We start from the raw sequence: 18,424 nt of genomic DNA on the forward strand, positions 1-18,424 counted from the left end.
CGTTTTTCCAGGAGATGTAGTTTCTGATGAGGTTAGATATAACACCGTCCACTGGCACATAGAAGGAGAAACTCCAAGGAAAATAAGTGAAGAGTCTTTCCCAAAGTAGAGAGAAAATGTGCCTCATAACAACCACCTGGAAGAGCTGGTCAACCCCAAAACTGCCCCCATCCGATAGAGAGAGGAGAAGATCGAGCTGCTTCAGATCTGAAAACATCCACAGGTGTTTCTGTCCATCCTTCCACTGTGGGAAGACCACTCAGCTCTGTGGGTCTGAAAGGACGTGTAGCTGATCAAGAAGAACCTCACTGAGAAAAGGAGACGGAGACATCAAACAAAGAAGCTGGACGATGGACTGACCACCCCAGAGTCCAGACCTCAACACCACTGAATGGGTTTGATTAGTTCAGAAAATCAACCAGCTCCATTAAATACTGAAAAAATGATGCTTTAGTTTGTGAGTTAGGAGTTTTGTGTTCTTTTGGGCCCTGAAAAATGAATAACTTTTTCATTGGCAGTTAAATAAAGGAAGACGTCTCTGAGTTTTGCACTGTACTGCATGTGTAATAAGCCTTTAGATTAAGGCGTGTATGATAAGCCTGCAGTTTACAGGGTTAAATCTTGGGGTCATTATAGTTTGCACTATTTTGCCGTTGGAATGTGTGCTATTTCCATGCACCTGTTTCAGGTGAGGAAAAGCAGCACAAACCTCCTTCGGGGGACAGTGACTAAATTTAGCTCTTCAGCTCCAAAGCAGGACCCAGTAATGTGTTTGGTGCAGGAAGCTGCCTGTCTTGCTGGGGGTGCTTCTGATTGGCTAGCAGCTCAGACACAGAGGGATAATCCCTGTTTACAGAGAGAGAGAGAGAGAGAGAGAGAGAGAGACAGGCTGACTGCAGCTGATTCACTCTCCAATCCGCTCTGTGTGAAGTGTCTGTGTGGAGCTGTAGGAGGGAGCGACCTGCACTGAACGTCCATTCACTGCCCGTATTTGGATTTCACTCACATCCAATGGAGCTTTAAGTGAGAAACTGCTTGGGATTTTTTTCACCGCAGCTGTAGCCATGGGCACCGTTCTGTCCATCTCTCCTTCCTCAGGGAAAGACTCAGGGCTGGACAATGGGTCAGAAGTGGCTGAAAACAATGGGAAAATCCTAAAGAAACCGTCCATCATCGTGTCCACTTTTGCTTTCACACGACTGGTCACCGCTTCGGCCAAGAAGAAAAGTGCCAAGAAAGTGAACCCCAATCCTGCGGCTCAGGCTCAGGTAAGCATTGGACAGGTGGATCAGCATGAATGTATGTATGTGTGTGGCTGCTGTCAGAACAAAACCTCGTATCTCCACATGGTACCTTTACAGGAGAAGTCATAAAGACATATAAGGGAACAAAAACGTTTCCAAAAGTGAACGTCTTTAACTTCAAATTGAAATGAATAGAATCAACATGAAACTTTGACACGATGCAAAGAATAACGCGAATTTTCAAATTTCACAGAAATTATTTTGTGTCAAATATATATAAAAATATAAAGAGTGCCATTACTTTTGCACAGGCCACGTTCAGTGTTTTATTTTGTGCCCCATTAGGGCCAGGGTGCTTAAATTTTTGCACACGATTGTATTTTGGTCCCATGAAGTCTCTGGACATTTGAGACATTATGGCTTTTATTTATTTAATCCAGGACCTTCCAACAGGAGGATGAGCTTCAGATCTTCGTTTCTCTGCAGATCTTCTTCAACTTTGCACCCAAAACGTCTTCATATATTTCATGGGTTCATGACCTGATCAGCAGCAGCACTGTGAGAAAAACAGCCTATTGAAGGAGTAATCAAAAGAACTTTAAAGTTTCATAAATTATTCATTAGTGTCCAAATACTTTTTGATATCACTTCATCACCGTTTTTGTAAATTGCTACTTTTCGTTTTTTATTTGTGATGCAAATGAAACTGAGACGTCTTACATTACATGAATAGATGTTTATTGGGCCTCATTCTCCAGTATCCCGAGTTCGTTCTTAAATGTGTTCTAGATAAAGGTCCTAAGAGAAAGTCTACGTTGATTCATGACGGGTTCTTGAAGTGCACAGCTGTTCGAGTGTGCGTAGGTTCTGTTCTGACCTAAGAACAAATCCCAGATAAGAAAACCCTGGTGCATCAGAATCTTCATGAGAACAATGGAAGTGGGTTTCACGAAGAAATTTCCTCTGAAGAGCAGGCGGCGAACGAGGCCCAGCGCTATTATTTGCTGATGCTTTATCGACTGTATATTTCATAGCTTATATACAGCTGGATTCAAAAGTCTACGCACTCCTGTTCAAATAACGTTTCGTTGATTTTCCAAGTGAAGATAAGTTAAAACTTCATCCACAGAGATTAAATATGCCAACTGTCTTCAAATTTTAGTGCATGGTTTCTATGTATTAGCTAAACTTAACAAATTTGGGGGGGTGGATTATAAAATGTGCCATAAATATTGCACATGTCACATTTTATGTTACATTTTTTTCCTCATTGTTAAATTCAGCATATATATATATTTGTCTTACATGTCCATTTTTTCCATTTAAAAATGTCAGTTGTCGCTTACATTGTGGTAAAATTTCATGATGAACAAACTGACAGATTGTCCAACATTATTAGAAAAGATTTTCTTTTATGTCAAATAGTAAATAAAACTGAATATCTATTATCTTGTAGAAAAATTACACATAATTTTGGTGTAAAATAACGTTTAAAATATAATATAATATAATATAATGTAATATAATATAATATAATGTAATATAATATAATATAATATAATATAATATAATATACCAATTAGTTGATGTGTTTTCCTTTAATCTCCTGTTGTTGTTTTTTCAACAGCAATGAGTTCATTTCTGAAGCTGTTAAATTCAAGTTCGTTTATCAATCTTAAGACTTATTTTGCAACTGTTGTACGTGATTTGGTAACCTAAGAAGCTGATGTGTAAGTTCGGTAGTTACATGAGTAAGACATTGAGGTGTAGTCTCACACGAGGAGCCTTAGAACCTTTAGCTTTACCAGCTGGGGATTAAGCCCATTTCTGGACTGCACAGTATTCTGAATGGAGAGTCTCCACTGAAAGGTAAGTATAGTCCAGAACTAGCTCTAATCCCTGTCTGGACAACTGAGCCTCAGAGTTTGAGGAGTTAATCCATTAGTCACCCTTTTATCCTAATGTTCAAATATCAAGCATTGATTTATACAGTGTTTAATATTGTCACTTTCATGTCAAAACCACATAACTTCATTTATTAGTGTGTTTTTTAACACCGTTTGAAAACATATGTTAGCTGCCTTTTATATTATGTTAATATTAATGATGAATGCACCAATAGACGCATTATGAGGTTTTCTGTTTCTGCCAAAAGACCAAAAAAGGATCCAAAAGTTCTACAAGCTAAATATTGTTCCATTAATATGTAATAAAGTAAGAATTTTTCTTTCTCCTATAAAATGACCATTTACTATTTTCCCCCATATGATAGCCTTTCAAGATGAACTGACCAATGGAATTGGAATAAAATTTTCAAAGTTAGTCGTAATTATTTAAGTCCTTATTTCAATCACAAGGGTGATTTTTGGCCCAATAGAAATGCTCCAGAATATCATTATAAATAACATTTCATTACATTAATATGCATTAAAATTAAGAACTTTTTCTCTTTTCCTATAAAATTCGAGATTTTCTTGGCACCACTGTGATTTACTAGTGCTGAAGTAGAATTCCGATTTCATTTGAATTCAATGGACAGTAAATCATTCTGATCCTGCCTGTTTTTCTCCTTTCTGAAGAACGAAATTGTGAAGAAATCGTCAGAGCAGCAGACCAAAACCGCACCTGTGGCTGTGCCCATCCCGACAGTCCCTCCGCCTGAGAAACCCAACCCAGATCCGGTCCAGACTAAGTGTGTCCAGAAGCAGCCCAGCAGCCACTCTCTGCTTTCTCCGACACGAGTGATCATCCAGGCTTCGACGGGGGAGCTGCTGCGCTGCCTGGGGGAGTTCATGTGCCGCCGCTGCTTCAGACTAAAGGAGCTCAGCCCAAACGAGGTCATCCTGTGGTTCAGAAACGTGGACAGGACTCTGCTGCAGCAAGGCTGGCAAGAGCAGGGCTTCATCACTCCGGCCACCCTGGTGTTCGTCTACCTGCTGTGCAAGGAAACAGTGACTGAGAACATTGAGAGCCAGAACGAGCTTCAGGGAGTGTTCCTCACCTGCTTGTACCTGGCCTACTCTTACCTGGGCAATGAGATCTCCTACCCCCTGAAGCCCTTCATCAGCGAGGGCAATAAGGATGTGTTCTGGGAGCAGTCTCTGGGCGTCATCGACAATCTGAGTGGCAAAATGCTCCAGATCAACATGGATCCACACTTTTTCACCGAGGTCTTCCAGGACCTCAAAAACGAAGGCGAGACCAAGAAGGACGGGAGTGATGTGGACCGTTAAAGCACATGAACGAACGTGAACAACAAAGAAACTCTGTGCATGAGTTTTACTAAAAAGCATTTACTTGAATAGTGGAGTCTGCTTGAGAGCACGGCAGATGCACTGGTTCTTCTAAATGTCATAGCAGGTTTTTAAACCCATCACATTCTCTGTAACAGTATTAAAATACCTCCTGTTGTACTGTGACATGCAGTAGCAAATGCACTGAAAAAATGCATTGAAATTTTTTATTCAAGTACACTATATGGCTAAAAGTATGTGGACACCTCTGATTTTGCTGGACATCCCATTGCACAACCATAGGCACTGACCTCCCATTGACATTCCAATACATCCCAAAGGTGTTCAGTGGGGTTAAAGTCAGGGCTCTGTGCAGGCCACTGGAGTTCCTTCACACCAAACCTTGTCTAACTTTATGGAGCTTGCTTTGTGCACAGGGGGTCCGTCATGCTGGAACAGGAAAGGCTGTTCCCTAAACTATTCCCACAAAGCTTGAAGCATATGGTTGTCTAAAATGTCTTTGTGTGCTGTAGCATTAACATCACCCTTCACTGGAACTAAGGGGCCAAAACCCTGAAAAGCTCATTATTCCTCCTCCACCAAACTTTATTGTTGGGTCTATGAATTTTAGCAGGTAGCATTCTCCTGGCATCCACCAAACTCAGACTCATCCATCAGACTGACAGATAGTAAAGCTGCTGCAGAGTCCAGTGGCAGCGTTTTACACCACTCCAGCTGACGCTTGGCATTGCGCATAGCAATCTTAGGCTTGAGTGTAGCTGTTCAGCCATGGAAACCCATTTCATGAAGCTCCCGATGCTTGTTACTTTTGCTGATGTTGCTTCCAGAGGCAGTTTGGAAGTCTGCAGTGAGTGATGTTACAGAGGACAACTCTGTGAGTTTGTGTGATCTGTTGTTTCTCCTTGATTCTTCCATTTCACAATAATAGCACTTACAGTTGTCTGGGGCAGATCTTGTTGGGCAGTTGTTTTTTATTTTTAGGAAAGTTGGCATCCTATGGCAGTGCCATGTTTACAGTCACAGAGCTTGACCCATTCTACTGCCCACATATTCTTGGCCATATAGTGTTTGTCCGATATTTCTATACAAATAAAATATATTATAACAACACAGTTATTTGGCAAAGACATTCAGCGTACCAGAACATTTGTCAATAATTGTGTTGATGTAACATATTTGGTGACACTTCAGTATAATGCCATTGTAGTGCTCTTATTATGATAGCTAAGCAGCTGCACATGACCTGGCTGCTCATTTACTTCCTTACTTTGTTTAGGAGTAACTACAGTGAATTATGTATTTTATCGAGCTCTTTATTTTGTTTCCAGACCACCTTTATTTGTATACATCACAATTTTCAATGCATCAAATATAAATCACTAGGTAGCTCTAAACAAAGGCAAATTAGTTGCCTGATTAACTTTAATTCATTCATTCATCAGCTCAACATTGGTGCACTACTTTAATCGCCATTGGTTGGATTCCCAGTGGTTGCATGATGTATTTGCACAATGCATGCTGGGTATTGTAGAACATGGGTATTGAAGGAACACTTAATGGGCAAAAAAGGCTAAAAGGACACTCAGTGCTCCACTACGAAATATTACATCACACAAAAAAATAATAATAATAATAACGTTAAGTGCTAGTTTCAGGCTGGTAACAAGAGCATTACAAGAACATCATTATACTGAAGTGATGCAGATTCTGTTCAGAACTGTTACTGTTTCCAGCGTTGGGCTTACGGGTTCCGTGGCACCTCAATGCATGCAGGAAGATTTCTATTTGTAGTAAACTTAAGCATCCATCGTTACTGTGGGAATAAGTTAAAAATAAAAAGGTTATGTTTATGTTTTCCTCATGTTCTCCGTGTCATCCAGCACTCCCATCATAGATGGATTTCAGCAGAAGTGCTGAGTCCGTTGTAAGATGATGGGCTTCATTTTTGCTTCTAGTTTAGCAGCAGTCAACACCGAGGATACTGAAGATTTTGATTGTGCCAATTATTGTTCGGTTCAAGGATTCCAGTCTTGTTTTATATTTCTTCCAAAAGACGTCAGCAGGTCAGATGCACTGTTACCGAGGTTTATTTGTGTCATTGTTTTCTTGCTTGAATGCCCGAGTGAAATAAATCCCAGTCTATCTGCTGGTGGTGACTGTAAAAGCCTGCGTTGGGCCTGTTTTTGTCTGTTCCTGTGAAGCAGCTGAGCTGTAACCTAGATTTGCATCACATTTGCTTTGAAGAAAAGAACCGAAGCTCTACATTTAGTTTAAAAGGAGGAGCCAAAACTACTGGGCAACAGTTTGTCAGGCACAATAGCTATGCCAGTTGAGGAGAAATGACCTCGTAGAAGGTCACGGGTCCTCGTCAGGATCCATTGTACTGCTCAGCTGTAGTGTTAGCGTTAGCTTATTAACTCATCTGAAGAGGCAGCTTTTGATGCTCATCCAACAAAAAAAAACTACCGATTTCCGTCGGCTACTTTTTACTGCTGCTTTTTGCTTTCCTACCACTGACTGGATGTCCATTCATGAACTTTATTGACACTGAAACACCAAAATTAGCCAGAATGCCCATCGTTAGCCTCAACATCAGTTCATGTTTATCTAGTTAGCATGTTGGCTAATTCAGCAATTTAAAAGGAATGAGATCTGCAACTTCAGCTTCAGTTAGATTAGATATGGTACTAACCAGCATACTGTCAAACAAATTCAGCTGTTTCAAGCTGTTTTGCCGCTTTCCTTTCAACACCACATCAACTGTGGGTAGCATTTCAACCTGATGCCGCTATGATGCCGGTGCTTGACAGACAGACAGACAGACAGACAGACAGACAGACAGACAGACAGACAGACAGACAGACAGACAGACAGACAGATAGATAGATAGATAGATAGATACTTTATTGATCCTGAAGGATATTTAGCAGCCAGTATCAGACACACAGCACTGTACAGTAACAGTAATAAGGGTGTAAACAATCTAACAGGAAGAATAAATATAAAGATCCTCTCTACAGGCAGATAAACAAATAGAAAAATCTAATCTGGAATAAGATCCATAACCCGAGATGAACGACGCAGCGCAGTGATGACTGTACAGGGAGGTCCAGGTAACGGCATATAAACCACTGAATGAATAAGTATGTGCAGATATTGTTACCAGTGTAAAGTGTCTAGTGCCCAGATGTGCGAAATGCGCAACAGCATTGCTGTAATAACCATGCATTACCACATCAAAACAGACTGGTAAAGTCTCACAAAGAAGATTGGAAATTAAAAATATCATTAATTAAGTTTGGAGGTCTTAATTTAATCCGTTGTGACTGTAATGTAGTCAATATACCCAATGTTTCTGGTTTTGAGATTGTCGTAAGAATATTCGAAGACCATTCCGTCTATTTCCAGACATTTTTGCCTGTTCTAAGTGATTTTATCCCATTATTCCATTAGCAGATTGTTATAACTGTTTTGGGAAATAATGCAGATAAATTTGGTTGTTTCAAGCAATAATGTTTAAAAAAAGTCAAATGATCTGCCAGTGGAATGAGACACTTTCACTACATAAAATGGCTCAGAATTAGTAAAAAAAGTCTAGAAATAAGTTCATTTATAAGTTCATAATCTCATAATACTTTTATAATCTCATAATGAGAAACGCTGGACATATGACATGATGACATCAAAAAAACAGAAGACGTGTTACGGGCAGCAAAAGTCAGGTCAGATTTTTATGAAAAATTACAGGAAAACCAAGAATTTAGTCTTTTGCCTGTATGACATAATAAATCAGTTTTAATATGACCAGAAATGTGAACTAACTACAAGATAAACTCCTTCTCCTAAATTTCCGTTTGACAGATATGAGGGTTTGTTACGACAGCGGTGGTAAGTCACAAATATTAGATATTCAGCGAATGCAGTTCTATCTGATTCAACAGTGTCATTGAAGACAGACTTCAAAGATCAGATCAATCCTGTTAACACACACACACACACACACACACACACACACAGAGCTGTGATCCGCTTTGATGTTCCATCACAGGTGGAGGTGTTTTTGTCTCCTTTTCTCAGTCACTGTATTTTTTAGCCAGTGCTGCACTGTTAAACATAAAGCTTCCTTACAAGTTCTTGCAAATCTTGTTAGCCCTATATTTTATCAAACATAGGACAAACATAATATATGAAATGTTGAAAACTGGGAAATTTTATTGTTTTTTGAAACATTTATGCCCATTTTGAATTTGTTTCCAGCAACACCTTCCAAAAAAGTTGGGACGGGGGCCTGTTGACCGCTGTGTTTCATCACCTCTTCTTTTAACAGCACCCTGTAAGCGTTTGGGACCTGAGGAAACGCTGCTGTAGTTTTGAAAGTGAATTGTTTTCCTGTTCTTGTTCAATTCAGGATTTCATCTGCTCAGCAGTTCAGAGTCTCATTTGTTTTATTTTTCATTTCATAATGCAGTTTGACATCGTCTTGCTGAAACAATCAAGGCCTTGCCTGAAAAAGACGTCGTCTGGATGGCAGCATATGTTGCCAAAACATGTATATATGGTTTAGCATTAATGCTGCCTTCACACACATTCATGTCATCCATGCCATGTGTATTAATGCACCACAACACCATCACGGATGTTGTCGTTTTTTTTGCGCTGAAAATAAGCTGGTTGGTCTCACTCCTCTTTAGCCCAGAGGACGAAGCGTCAAAAAGAGCTTCAAATTTTGATTCCTCGGACCACAGGACACGTTTTCACTCTGCCTTTAAATGAGCTTGGGCCCAGAGAAGGTGGCAGTGTTTCTATTTATCCTATTTATTTATCCTATTTATATGTGGATTCTTCTGTGCATGATGAGGTTTAACTTGTATTTGTGGATGCAGTGACAAATTGTTTTCGTAGACAGTGTTTTGCAGAAGTGCCCATGCAGTGATTTACACTACAGAATCACGTCTGCTTTTAATGCAGTGCTGTCTGAGGATCACGGTCAGCCAGTTCAGCCTTGTTCCTTGCATATAGAGATTTCTCTGAATTCTCTGAATCTTTTACTGATATTATGTACTCTAGACGATGAAATCCCCAAGGTCTTTGCTATTTTACTATAAGACATGTTAGTCTTGTCTCTCTGAGATGCTCTTTTTATACCCAATCATGGTACAAATGTTAATTGTTGTCAGTTAACCACCACAGTTTTTTTAGCCTTACACAAATTTGCCAGTCCTTTGTTGTCTTTGTACTATTTTCAGTTCAATTTATTGTCTAAATAATTTGCACATCACTGCATTTTCTTTTTATGTACAATTTTTTATAACACATTTTTAGAAATTATATGTTCATTACATCACAGAAAATTACACAGGTAATAATTCAAATGGTAGCACAAGTAGCAATTATATTATTATTAACAATCATCAAAGGCTTAGATAATGTTTACCTTTCTATTTCTAGGGTTCCGTTACTATAAAGTATTACTAAATGATTTTATATATTTAGTGTCAACTTTAATATTATTCAGACTAAAATTTCTTGGCAGTGGTGGTGATGGGAACCAGGGGTTTCCCATTTTATTGACTATAAAAAACCACCAGTGAACCTACACGTCTTCTGAGTTTATATGGAATGTTGATAATGGGAAATTGTGTAATAATAAATGATAAATGTTTTAAAATATTTTGCCTCATGATTCCTGACATGTATCCATGGGCCATGAATAGGCTTTAAATCTTTTTAAATGTTTTAGGCCAAACGTTTCTCAATACTTTCATAAGACAGTGTCTTAGACATCAGGCAGTGAATCCACCACTGTGAAAATGTCTGTAGAGCCTGTAAGTTTGTCTAGAACAGAGAGCTTCACACCAATCCACTCTGAATGGCTTTGTTTACGTCTTAAATACTTTTTGGAAAAGTGATGGAGTTCCCCTTCAATCCCAGTGGTCCCACTGCTGCAGCTTGTACACCCAGTGCAGCAAAACAAAGATAAGAAGTTGTTTTCTACAGACAGTATAACTTTTTCTGAACTGAATCAGATGAGCAGTTAGTGTGTGTGTGTGTGTGTGTGTGTGTGTGTGTGTGTGTGTGTGTGTGTGTGTGTGTGTGTTCCGAAGGCTGAAATCCAGAAAGAAGCACCGCTCAGACTTTGTGAATAGAGAACCAGAGCTGATCCTGCAGCTGATTGGTGGGAATTTGCTGCAGTCTGAGCTGCAGCAGCAGCTACAGCTACAACCAGGCTGAATGAGAGTAAACCAGACAGACAGACAGAGCGAAGAAAACCAGGCGGACAGACAAACTAACAGACAGACAGACATAGGCATGGTACTTTTCATGCATTATACCACCCTTTTTTGTTGCTGTGGTAACCACAGAATTATCGGGGGCACCTGAGAGCAGAACATGTGGTCCAAAGTAACTGCATGTGCAACAGTGTTCGTATGACACTAACACTATGGCACTGTTTCCACTGCAGGTGCAGTAATTTCATGCCCAGGAAAAGTCACAGACACCTGATTTATACACGATAAAAGTCTATTAACCCCTTTTTATTACACACTTCTATAACATAAGAATAGCTCAACCAATTTGTCCCTGTAATTACTAAATAGTAAGACTCAGTATGTGAAGCGCTCAACACATTGCAGTGTTGCATAATTACACTGCGGTATTACATTAACCTGTGCTGCATTAACATCTACAGTGTTGAATTATTAACATGTACAGTGCTGCATAAACATGTTCAGTGCTGCATTAATGCCAGTCCATTTGGACGCTAGTGAACATTATATCGCTGCTGTCGGAATAAAACCTCCTATCTCCATTTTTCTCATTTTTTTAGTTTTTGACATAATTTGAAAACGCCTGGTGCTCTTTACATTGTGTGTAAATTTGATCATGAATGGACCAAAGGAAACGGCCCAAAATGACTTGGGAAGATGTCTGGTTCCATTGACTTACATTAAAAGTAAGGGAAGTTTATTCCTTCTCCTGTAAAGTTACCATTTGGAGATACAAGGTTTTGTTCCGACAGCAGCGATATAAGAGGTCGTTTTGCTGTAGCTACAGTCTCCCGTTAACATTTACCCTGCTGAAAAAAGTCACCCAGCATGGTCCTGCTGATTGTCCAGAATACCAGCATCCAAAACACAACATATGCTGGATTTGCTGCTGTACGCATTTTTTTTCTCCCTCTAATGTTTAGCTATAGTCTGGGAGTTACGTGTAAGCACATGTTTTGTTTTTTATGTGTGTGTGTGTGTGTGTGTGTGTGTGTGTGTGTGTGTGTGTGTGTCTCTCTCTCTAATGGTCTCTTCCTTCACCGAGGTACCTGCTCTGGATCCAATCAGAGGCCTGGCTGGTGCAGGTGATACTTATACTTTTACCCATCCATGCAGTGAAACACCACATACACACTAGTGAGCACACACAGCAAAGGATACTGTCAATCTAAAGCTATACATTTCATACTGTTAGACCCAGTATCCTGCTATTTAGCTAACCCTGCTAGAAAACAAGCATAAGCTGTGTTTTGGATGTTGATATGCTGGTCATCCACTATGACCACGCTGGATGACCAACTAAAACAGCACCAGCCTAGCAATCTAAACCTTCTTCTCAACCTCAGAGTGCTCTGCGCCTGCACTTTCTTAATGGAACAACACTCTGAGGGATTAGCGGTCGTCCTTTCCCAAAATACACGTTCCTTAATGTATCGATGGGATTACTCTTCCTGTAGCCACTTAGCCTCCGTGCTCCTTGATATATGCAGCATGCCTTACCTAACTCAGCCTTAACACTGGCTTGGCACCAATGGGACGTCTCATGTAAGAAGTCTAAGGTTCAGTCACACCCAGCATACAGCTTGGGAGATTTAGCACTGGAGCTACATCGTTAATGTATCTTTCACCTATCAGGTTAGCGTGGTGTGACCTGCATGCCTCGGTCATCTCGCCAGAAACTACAGCAAAGTCTAATCTATATGGACTGAAAACCATTACTGCCATATATTTTGATATGAAATGATATCTTATTAGTCCCACAATGGGGAAAGTTCAGCTCCGCAATGTAACACCGCATGCGCACTAGTGAAAGCACACACTAGGGGGCAGTGAGCACACCTGCCCAGAGTAGTGGGCAGTCCTGTCCGCAGCACCCAGGGGATCGAACCGGCAACCTTCTGGTCACTAGGCTGGTTCCCTAACCTCCAGCCCACGTCTGCCCCATGTCCAGTGTTTCTCATTATTACATTGCTGCGAGAATATCTTATTTATTTATACATTATTTATATCTTATCTTATTTATATATTATTATTTTACTCATTTCTAGATTTTGAGCACTTTACTTGAAGGGTGTCCACACAACACATTCATAACCTCATACATAAACACTTCATAACATGCTTGTGAATGTACATGACACTCAGGCATGTTTCACCCATACTTTCAATGTCTTTTTAATTATCTGTATTTCTGTATTTCCGGCCCTGTGAAGGTTGTCGGTTCGATCCCCAGAGCCGACAGCACATGACTGAGGTGTCCTTGAGCAAGACGCCTAACCCCCAATTGCTCCCTGGGCACCGTGGATAGGGCTGCCCACCGCTCCGGGCAAGTGTGCTCCCTGCCCCCTAGTGTGTGTGTGTATTCACTAGTGTGTATGTGGTGTTTCACTTCATAGATGGGTTAAATGAGGAGGTGGAATTTCCCCGTTTGTGGGATTAAAAAAGTATCACTTAACTTAGACAATAAATTACTGATAAATATGCTTAGCAACAATCATTCAACTGAATCTTAGTCTGGTGGTGTGTCTAGGTATCAAAGCACTTAATGACCAAAAGGGGTAAGGTGCGGTCATTTTTATTTTGGCTGTTCAGAAATTAGGCATTTTACTGAAAATAATATAGTTTTTCAAAATAAAAAATGAGAACTTTTATTTTGAAAAATGTCTCTCGGTGAAGAAACATAGTCATCCATACTGATATCATTTAAATGTTCATGAACAGGTTATAAAGTGATGAATATCATCGCTGTCTAGCTGTTCTTTACATTCATGATGATTGGACCAATGAAAATGCTCCAGAACTGCTGAGAACAAACACTCTAATTAGATTACACTGAAAGCGAAGAATATTCATGCCCATGTCTTTAGACACCCTTCAGGTGTTTCTGAATTTTTCATCATTTTATCTTATAAATATGTCAATTTTTTCTATTGACAGATCGGTTTACTTGTTTTAAGCATTATTTCTTGAAATAAGCAAAATTATCTGCAATATGTCATAAAACAAGTAAAACAATCTTCCAGGGAAATAAAACATTTTCCCTTAAAATTACAACCTCAATTCCAAAAAAGTTGGTAAATGAAAACAGAACGCAATGATTTGCAATAGACCCACATTTTATTCACAATAGAACATATCAGATGTTGAAAGTGAGACATTTTACCATTTCATGAAAAACTTAATGGCAGCTGCGCATCCCAAAAAAGTTGGGACAGGGACAACAAAAGGAGAAGTAAGTGGTACTAATAAAAAAAAAAATGCTGGATGAGCAACTAACTCACATGACTGAGTATAAAAGAGTATTTTAGAGTTTCTCAGAAGCAAAGATGGGAACAAGGCCAGCGGTCAGTATTGAATGCTCGTGATATTTGGGCCCTCAGGCGGCACAGCATTGAAAAGAGGCCTGATTCTGTGCTGGAAAGCACTGCATGGACTCAGAACCACTTCCAGAAATCAGGTCACCCTGCAATCCACAAATGCAAGTTAGAGCTGAATCATTCAAAGAAGAAGCCACATGTCAACCCGATCCAGAAACACTGCCGTCTTCTCTGGGCCAGAGCTCATTCAGATTGGACTGAGGCAAAATGGAACACTGGTCTGAGGTCAGATGAATCAAAATTTGAAATTCTTTTTGGAAACCTGATGTTTCCAAAGTGAGAGTGACCATCCAGCTTGTTATCAGCGCACAGCTCTAAAGCCTGCATCTCTGATGGTCAGGGGCTGCGTTAGTGCCTATGGCATGGGCAGCTTACACATCTGGAAAGGCTCTATCAGTGCTGACCAGTATACAGGTTTTAGAACATGTGCTCCCATCCAGACGGCGTCTCCTTCAAGGAAGGCCTTGCATATTTCAGCAAGACGATGCTAAACCACATACTGCGTCCATCACAACAGCAAGGCTTCACACAAGAAGAGTCCAGGTGCTGAACTGGCCTGACTGCAGTCCAGACCTTCCACCAACAGAAAACATTTAGTGCATCATGAAACAAACAATCCAGTTAACAAGACCCAGAACTGAGCAGCTAGAATCCCACAACAGACAAGAATGGGGCAACGTTCCTCTCCCAAAACTCCAGCAGCTGTTCTTCTCACTTCCCAGACGTTTACAGACTGTTGTTAAAAAAAGAGGGGAGCTACACACCGGTAGGCTTTGTTGAGATGCGTTGTTGCCGATATGTGTTCTGTGTTGTATTGTGAATAATATACGAGATTTGAGATTTGCAAATCGTTGCGTTCTGATGTTATTTACATTTATTTACATGTTACACAGCGTCCCAGGTCAGAGGACCTTGCGTGAGTCTGCTGAGCTGCACCCTGTCCTATCAGGTCTATTTCGTTTTGGAAATGAGTTGCGAACTCGACAGATTTTAGAAGATAAATGGTCAGGAGACGCGCCAGCCGAAAAGCTGGGGTTGAGTAGTCGGTCTATTGTGGAAAAAACATTTAGGTGTTATCTCTGTGTTGATTGATTACACTGGAGAGACGTGACTGCCTGGATATTTTCACAGCATTATTATAGACTGAGAGCCGCTCTCTGAGAATATTATAATGTGCCTGCAGTTCATTTTTCCTCCATAAGTGCTCTGATTCACGACAACGTCTCTTTTTCATTAGTCACACGTTTTTCTTCCAATCGACTGGAGCGAGAGTGCCAAGGGTTTCCCTTGATTGTGGTGAAATAGTGGAAAATATGGAATAAAACCCGTTTTCATTGGACTAATCTACCTAGTCCTGCGTGTACTCCACAACCATGAGCGAATAAAAGCACACATTTAAGGCCAAAAATGTACTTTAAAACAATATTTCAGACATTAAGAAATAGTTGTAACGATTTCATTGTAACCTTTAGAGGCATCAATTCTGAATCTGTACGTTTCTCTAGAACAGAGCATTTCACACCAAACCACCCGGAATGACCCTGTTTACACCGTAAATATAATAATGAAGATATGAGATGAGATGATATGGTATATGTTATTTACATTTATTTACATTTTACACAGCGTCCCAGCTTTTGGGGAATTGGGGTTGAACTTGAAATGAGTAAACGTTTAAAAATAGGTTGAACAGTCTTGTAATATTCTCCCAACAATCTCATTGAAAAAATTTTGGCTATTTTTTTTATATTACCTATGTCTTTTTTTTGTAGTGTAACTATTTTTGGTTAAGTGGGTTTTATTTTTAGCTAAATGAGTAAAGAAGTGAACCTTTCAGAACAGGCTAAGTAGGACAGAAGTATAGATCCAGCCTCTCTCTCTCTCTCTCTCTCTCTCTCTCTCTCTCTCTCTCTCACTCTCTCGCTCTCTCTCTCTCTCTCTCACTCTCGCTCTCTCTCTCTCTCTCTCTCTCTCTCTCTCTCTCTCTCTCTCTCTCTCCTTAAAGCGGAGTGAAGCAGCAGGTTGCCTATCTTTAGCAGAGGGAGGTGGATGAATGAGAAAAGCGCTCAGTGCCGCCCACTGACGGAGCGTTAGTCACTGGATGAAAACGACAGATTGAGAGCAGTGCTGTTCATTAAGACCCTCCAGAGAGCTGCCAGCAAAACCTCCTCAAAAAACCTCCCTCCCCTCCAACAGCCTTCACACCAGCACACTCTCCAGCTGAGCTACACGCTCAACAGCATAATTACACAGCCAGGAGAGCTGAGTGGGATGCACTGAGTTATGCCTTTGCAGCTTTGTGCCAATTCACAATGTAAAAATAGCCCATTGAATGGGCTACACTTATTCACTGTGAAGTAGTCTTTCATTAAATATGCCTTCCGTTCTTCTCAGGAGCTCCTCAAAGGACCTGCAGACAAGCTCAGTCTGAGAAGCTGGTTGATTTTCTGAATCGAACCCATTCAGTGGTGCTGAGGTCTGGACTCTGGGGTGGTCAGTCCATCCAGCTTCTTTGTTTGATGTGTCCGTCTCCTTTTCTCAGTGAGGTTCTTCTTGATCAGCTACACGTCCTTTCAGACCCACAGTGCTGAGTGGTCTTCTCACATTGGAAGGATGGACAGAAACACCTGTGGATGTTTTCAGATCTGAAGCAGCTTGATCTTCTCCTCTCTCTCAGAGATCAAAGCTTTCAGTGCTGTTTATCTGATGGGGGCAGTTTTGGGGTCGACCAGGTTGTGCACTGTTGTTAGACGTTACCTATAGGTTCTTTAGTTTTGCACTGATGCTACAAGGCCAATGTTGCTAACAAGTAACAAACATCCATCACCAGTTAGGTCAAGCAGACTGCATGGATGAATCATGACAAACGGTGTGTACACTGTTACAATTGAAGGTTCTGTGCTGGAACATTTTTTGTTCTTCAAGGTACAAACAGTGTAAACGTTCCCTCAGAGGTTCTACAGTGGGTTTAAGGTCTGATTGTGGAGCTTAAATCAGGTTCTCCAGGTGAAAAGTTGGTATTTGTTCCTTTTCATAACCGAATGATTTAAAACAGAGCAGTAAGGCGGGGTGTGTGGAGTCAGTACAGCTTAGAACAGATCATTTCAGTGGATTATGGTGATGGACCCTTGAGGGTTCCACCCCGGTGAGAAGAGGGGTCACATGCCAGTGACAGTTTAGTACTTTTATCTGTGAGAGTGTAAGATTGTGTAGAAGACCACATTACCAGTTAAACACATCAAAATTCACATGGAACATGCACATTTGCTCCAAGCTAAGGCTGCATTAGCAACTACCCCGTTTGACCATCTAACACACCCTTTATAAGTAGATCAAATTCGTGACATGGCACAATATCCCAATGTGCTTTAGACAGAAGTGGAGCAAAGTGCCTAATCACTGTATCCTAGATAGCTTCCCAAAAGATGGACGTATCTAACGAGCCCCAAGTTATGCTTAATTTGGCCTGACTGCATGTCTTTGGACTGTGGGAGGAAACCGGAGAACCCAGAGGAAACCCACGCAGACACGTGGAGAACATGCAAACTCCAAACAGTGAGCACCCCGGTCACCCAACCGGGGAATCGAACCCAGGCACTTGCTGCTATGAGACAACCACACTACCCATCATGCCACCATGGTCTTTTATTTATTTATTTATTTATTTATTTTCTTTAACCAAGCACTTTTCATGCCAGTGGCTGCTCAAAGTGCTTTACAAACATGTGATGAAGCTTAACAATTATACAAGGAATTATAAGTATCATATAAGAAAATGACAGATTAAATACCAAGAGACATCGAGTTTCACCTAGAGCTAGTTAGCATGTACAAAGAGAAAAGCAAAGGCCCTAAAACTGCACCTTGAGGGACTCAAGAAATACCAAATCTTTGAAGATTGATGTCCCATTGAAATCATGAACTGCCTATTGCCTAAATATGATTTAAGCCATTCTAAAACTCTGCCCGAGAGGCCGACCCAGCATTCAAGATATTGGATTGGTGTCTGGTGGTCAACAGTATCAAAAACTGCACTAAGATCTAATAAAACCAGAATGGAAGGATTTTGTGCATGAGCGCTGAGCCTGAGGTCATTCGTAACGTGAACCAGTGCTGTCTGTCACAATCGAAAGGCGTCTGAAGGAACGGGGTAGGAACAGGGTCAAGATCACATGTGGATGAACATAGTTTGTTTACAACAGTTGTAAGCTCTTGATAACTGATGACAGAATGATGTCATTACTGATGTAGGTGGCTCATCAGGAAGGTTAGAGGACCTT

The 18,424-nt window shown here is 40.6% G+C and overlaps 1 protein-coding gene across 1 annotated transcript; it reads left to right on the top strand.

Moving 5' to 3' along the window:
• The first annotated feature begins 889 nt into the window (after window positions 1–889).
• cdk5r2b (cyclin-dependent kinase 5, regulatory subunit 2b (p39)) lies at window positions 890–4,931 on the top strand. Its single transcript, XM_017683699.2, has 2 exons — window positions 890–1,268; window positions 3,824–4,931. Exons 1-2 carry the CDS (start codon window positions 1,065–1,067, stop codon window positions 4,475–4,477), a joined length of 858 nt encoding a protein of 285 aa, XP_017539188.1. The 5' UTR covers window positions 890–1,064; the 3' UTR covers window positions 4,478–4,931.
• Window positions 4,932–18,424: the final 13,493 nt, after the last annotated feature.

This window comes from Pygocentrus nattereri, chromosome 6 (genome assembly GCF_015220715.1).
Source record: "Pygocentrus nattereri isolate fPygNat1 chromosome 6, fPygNat1.pri, whole genome shotgun sequence".
In the NCBI taxonomy this organism is placed as follows: Eukaryota; Metazoa; Chordata; class Actinopteri; order Characiformes; family Serrasalmidae; genus Pygocentrus; species Pygocentrus nattereri.

Coding starts and splice junctions, on each gene's coding strand:
- cdk5r2b (XM_017683699.2), top strand. CDS start 1,065: ATGGGCACCGTTCTGTCCATCTCTCCTTCCTCAGGGAAAGACTCAGGG. Junction 1,269..3,823: donor ATCCTGCGGCTCAGGCTCAG/GTAAGCATTGGA, acceptor TCCTTTCTGAAG/AACGAAATTGTGAAGAAATC.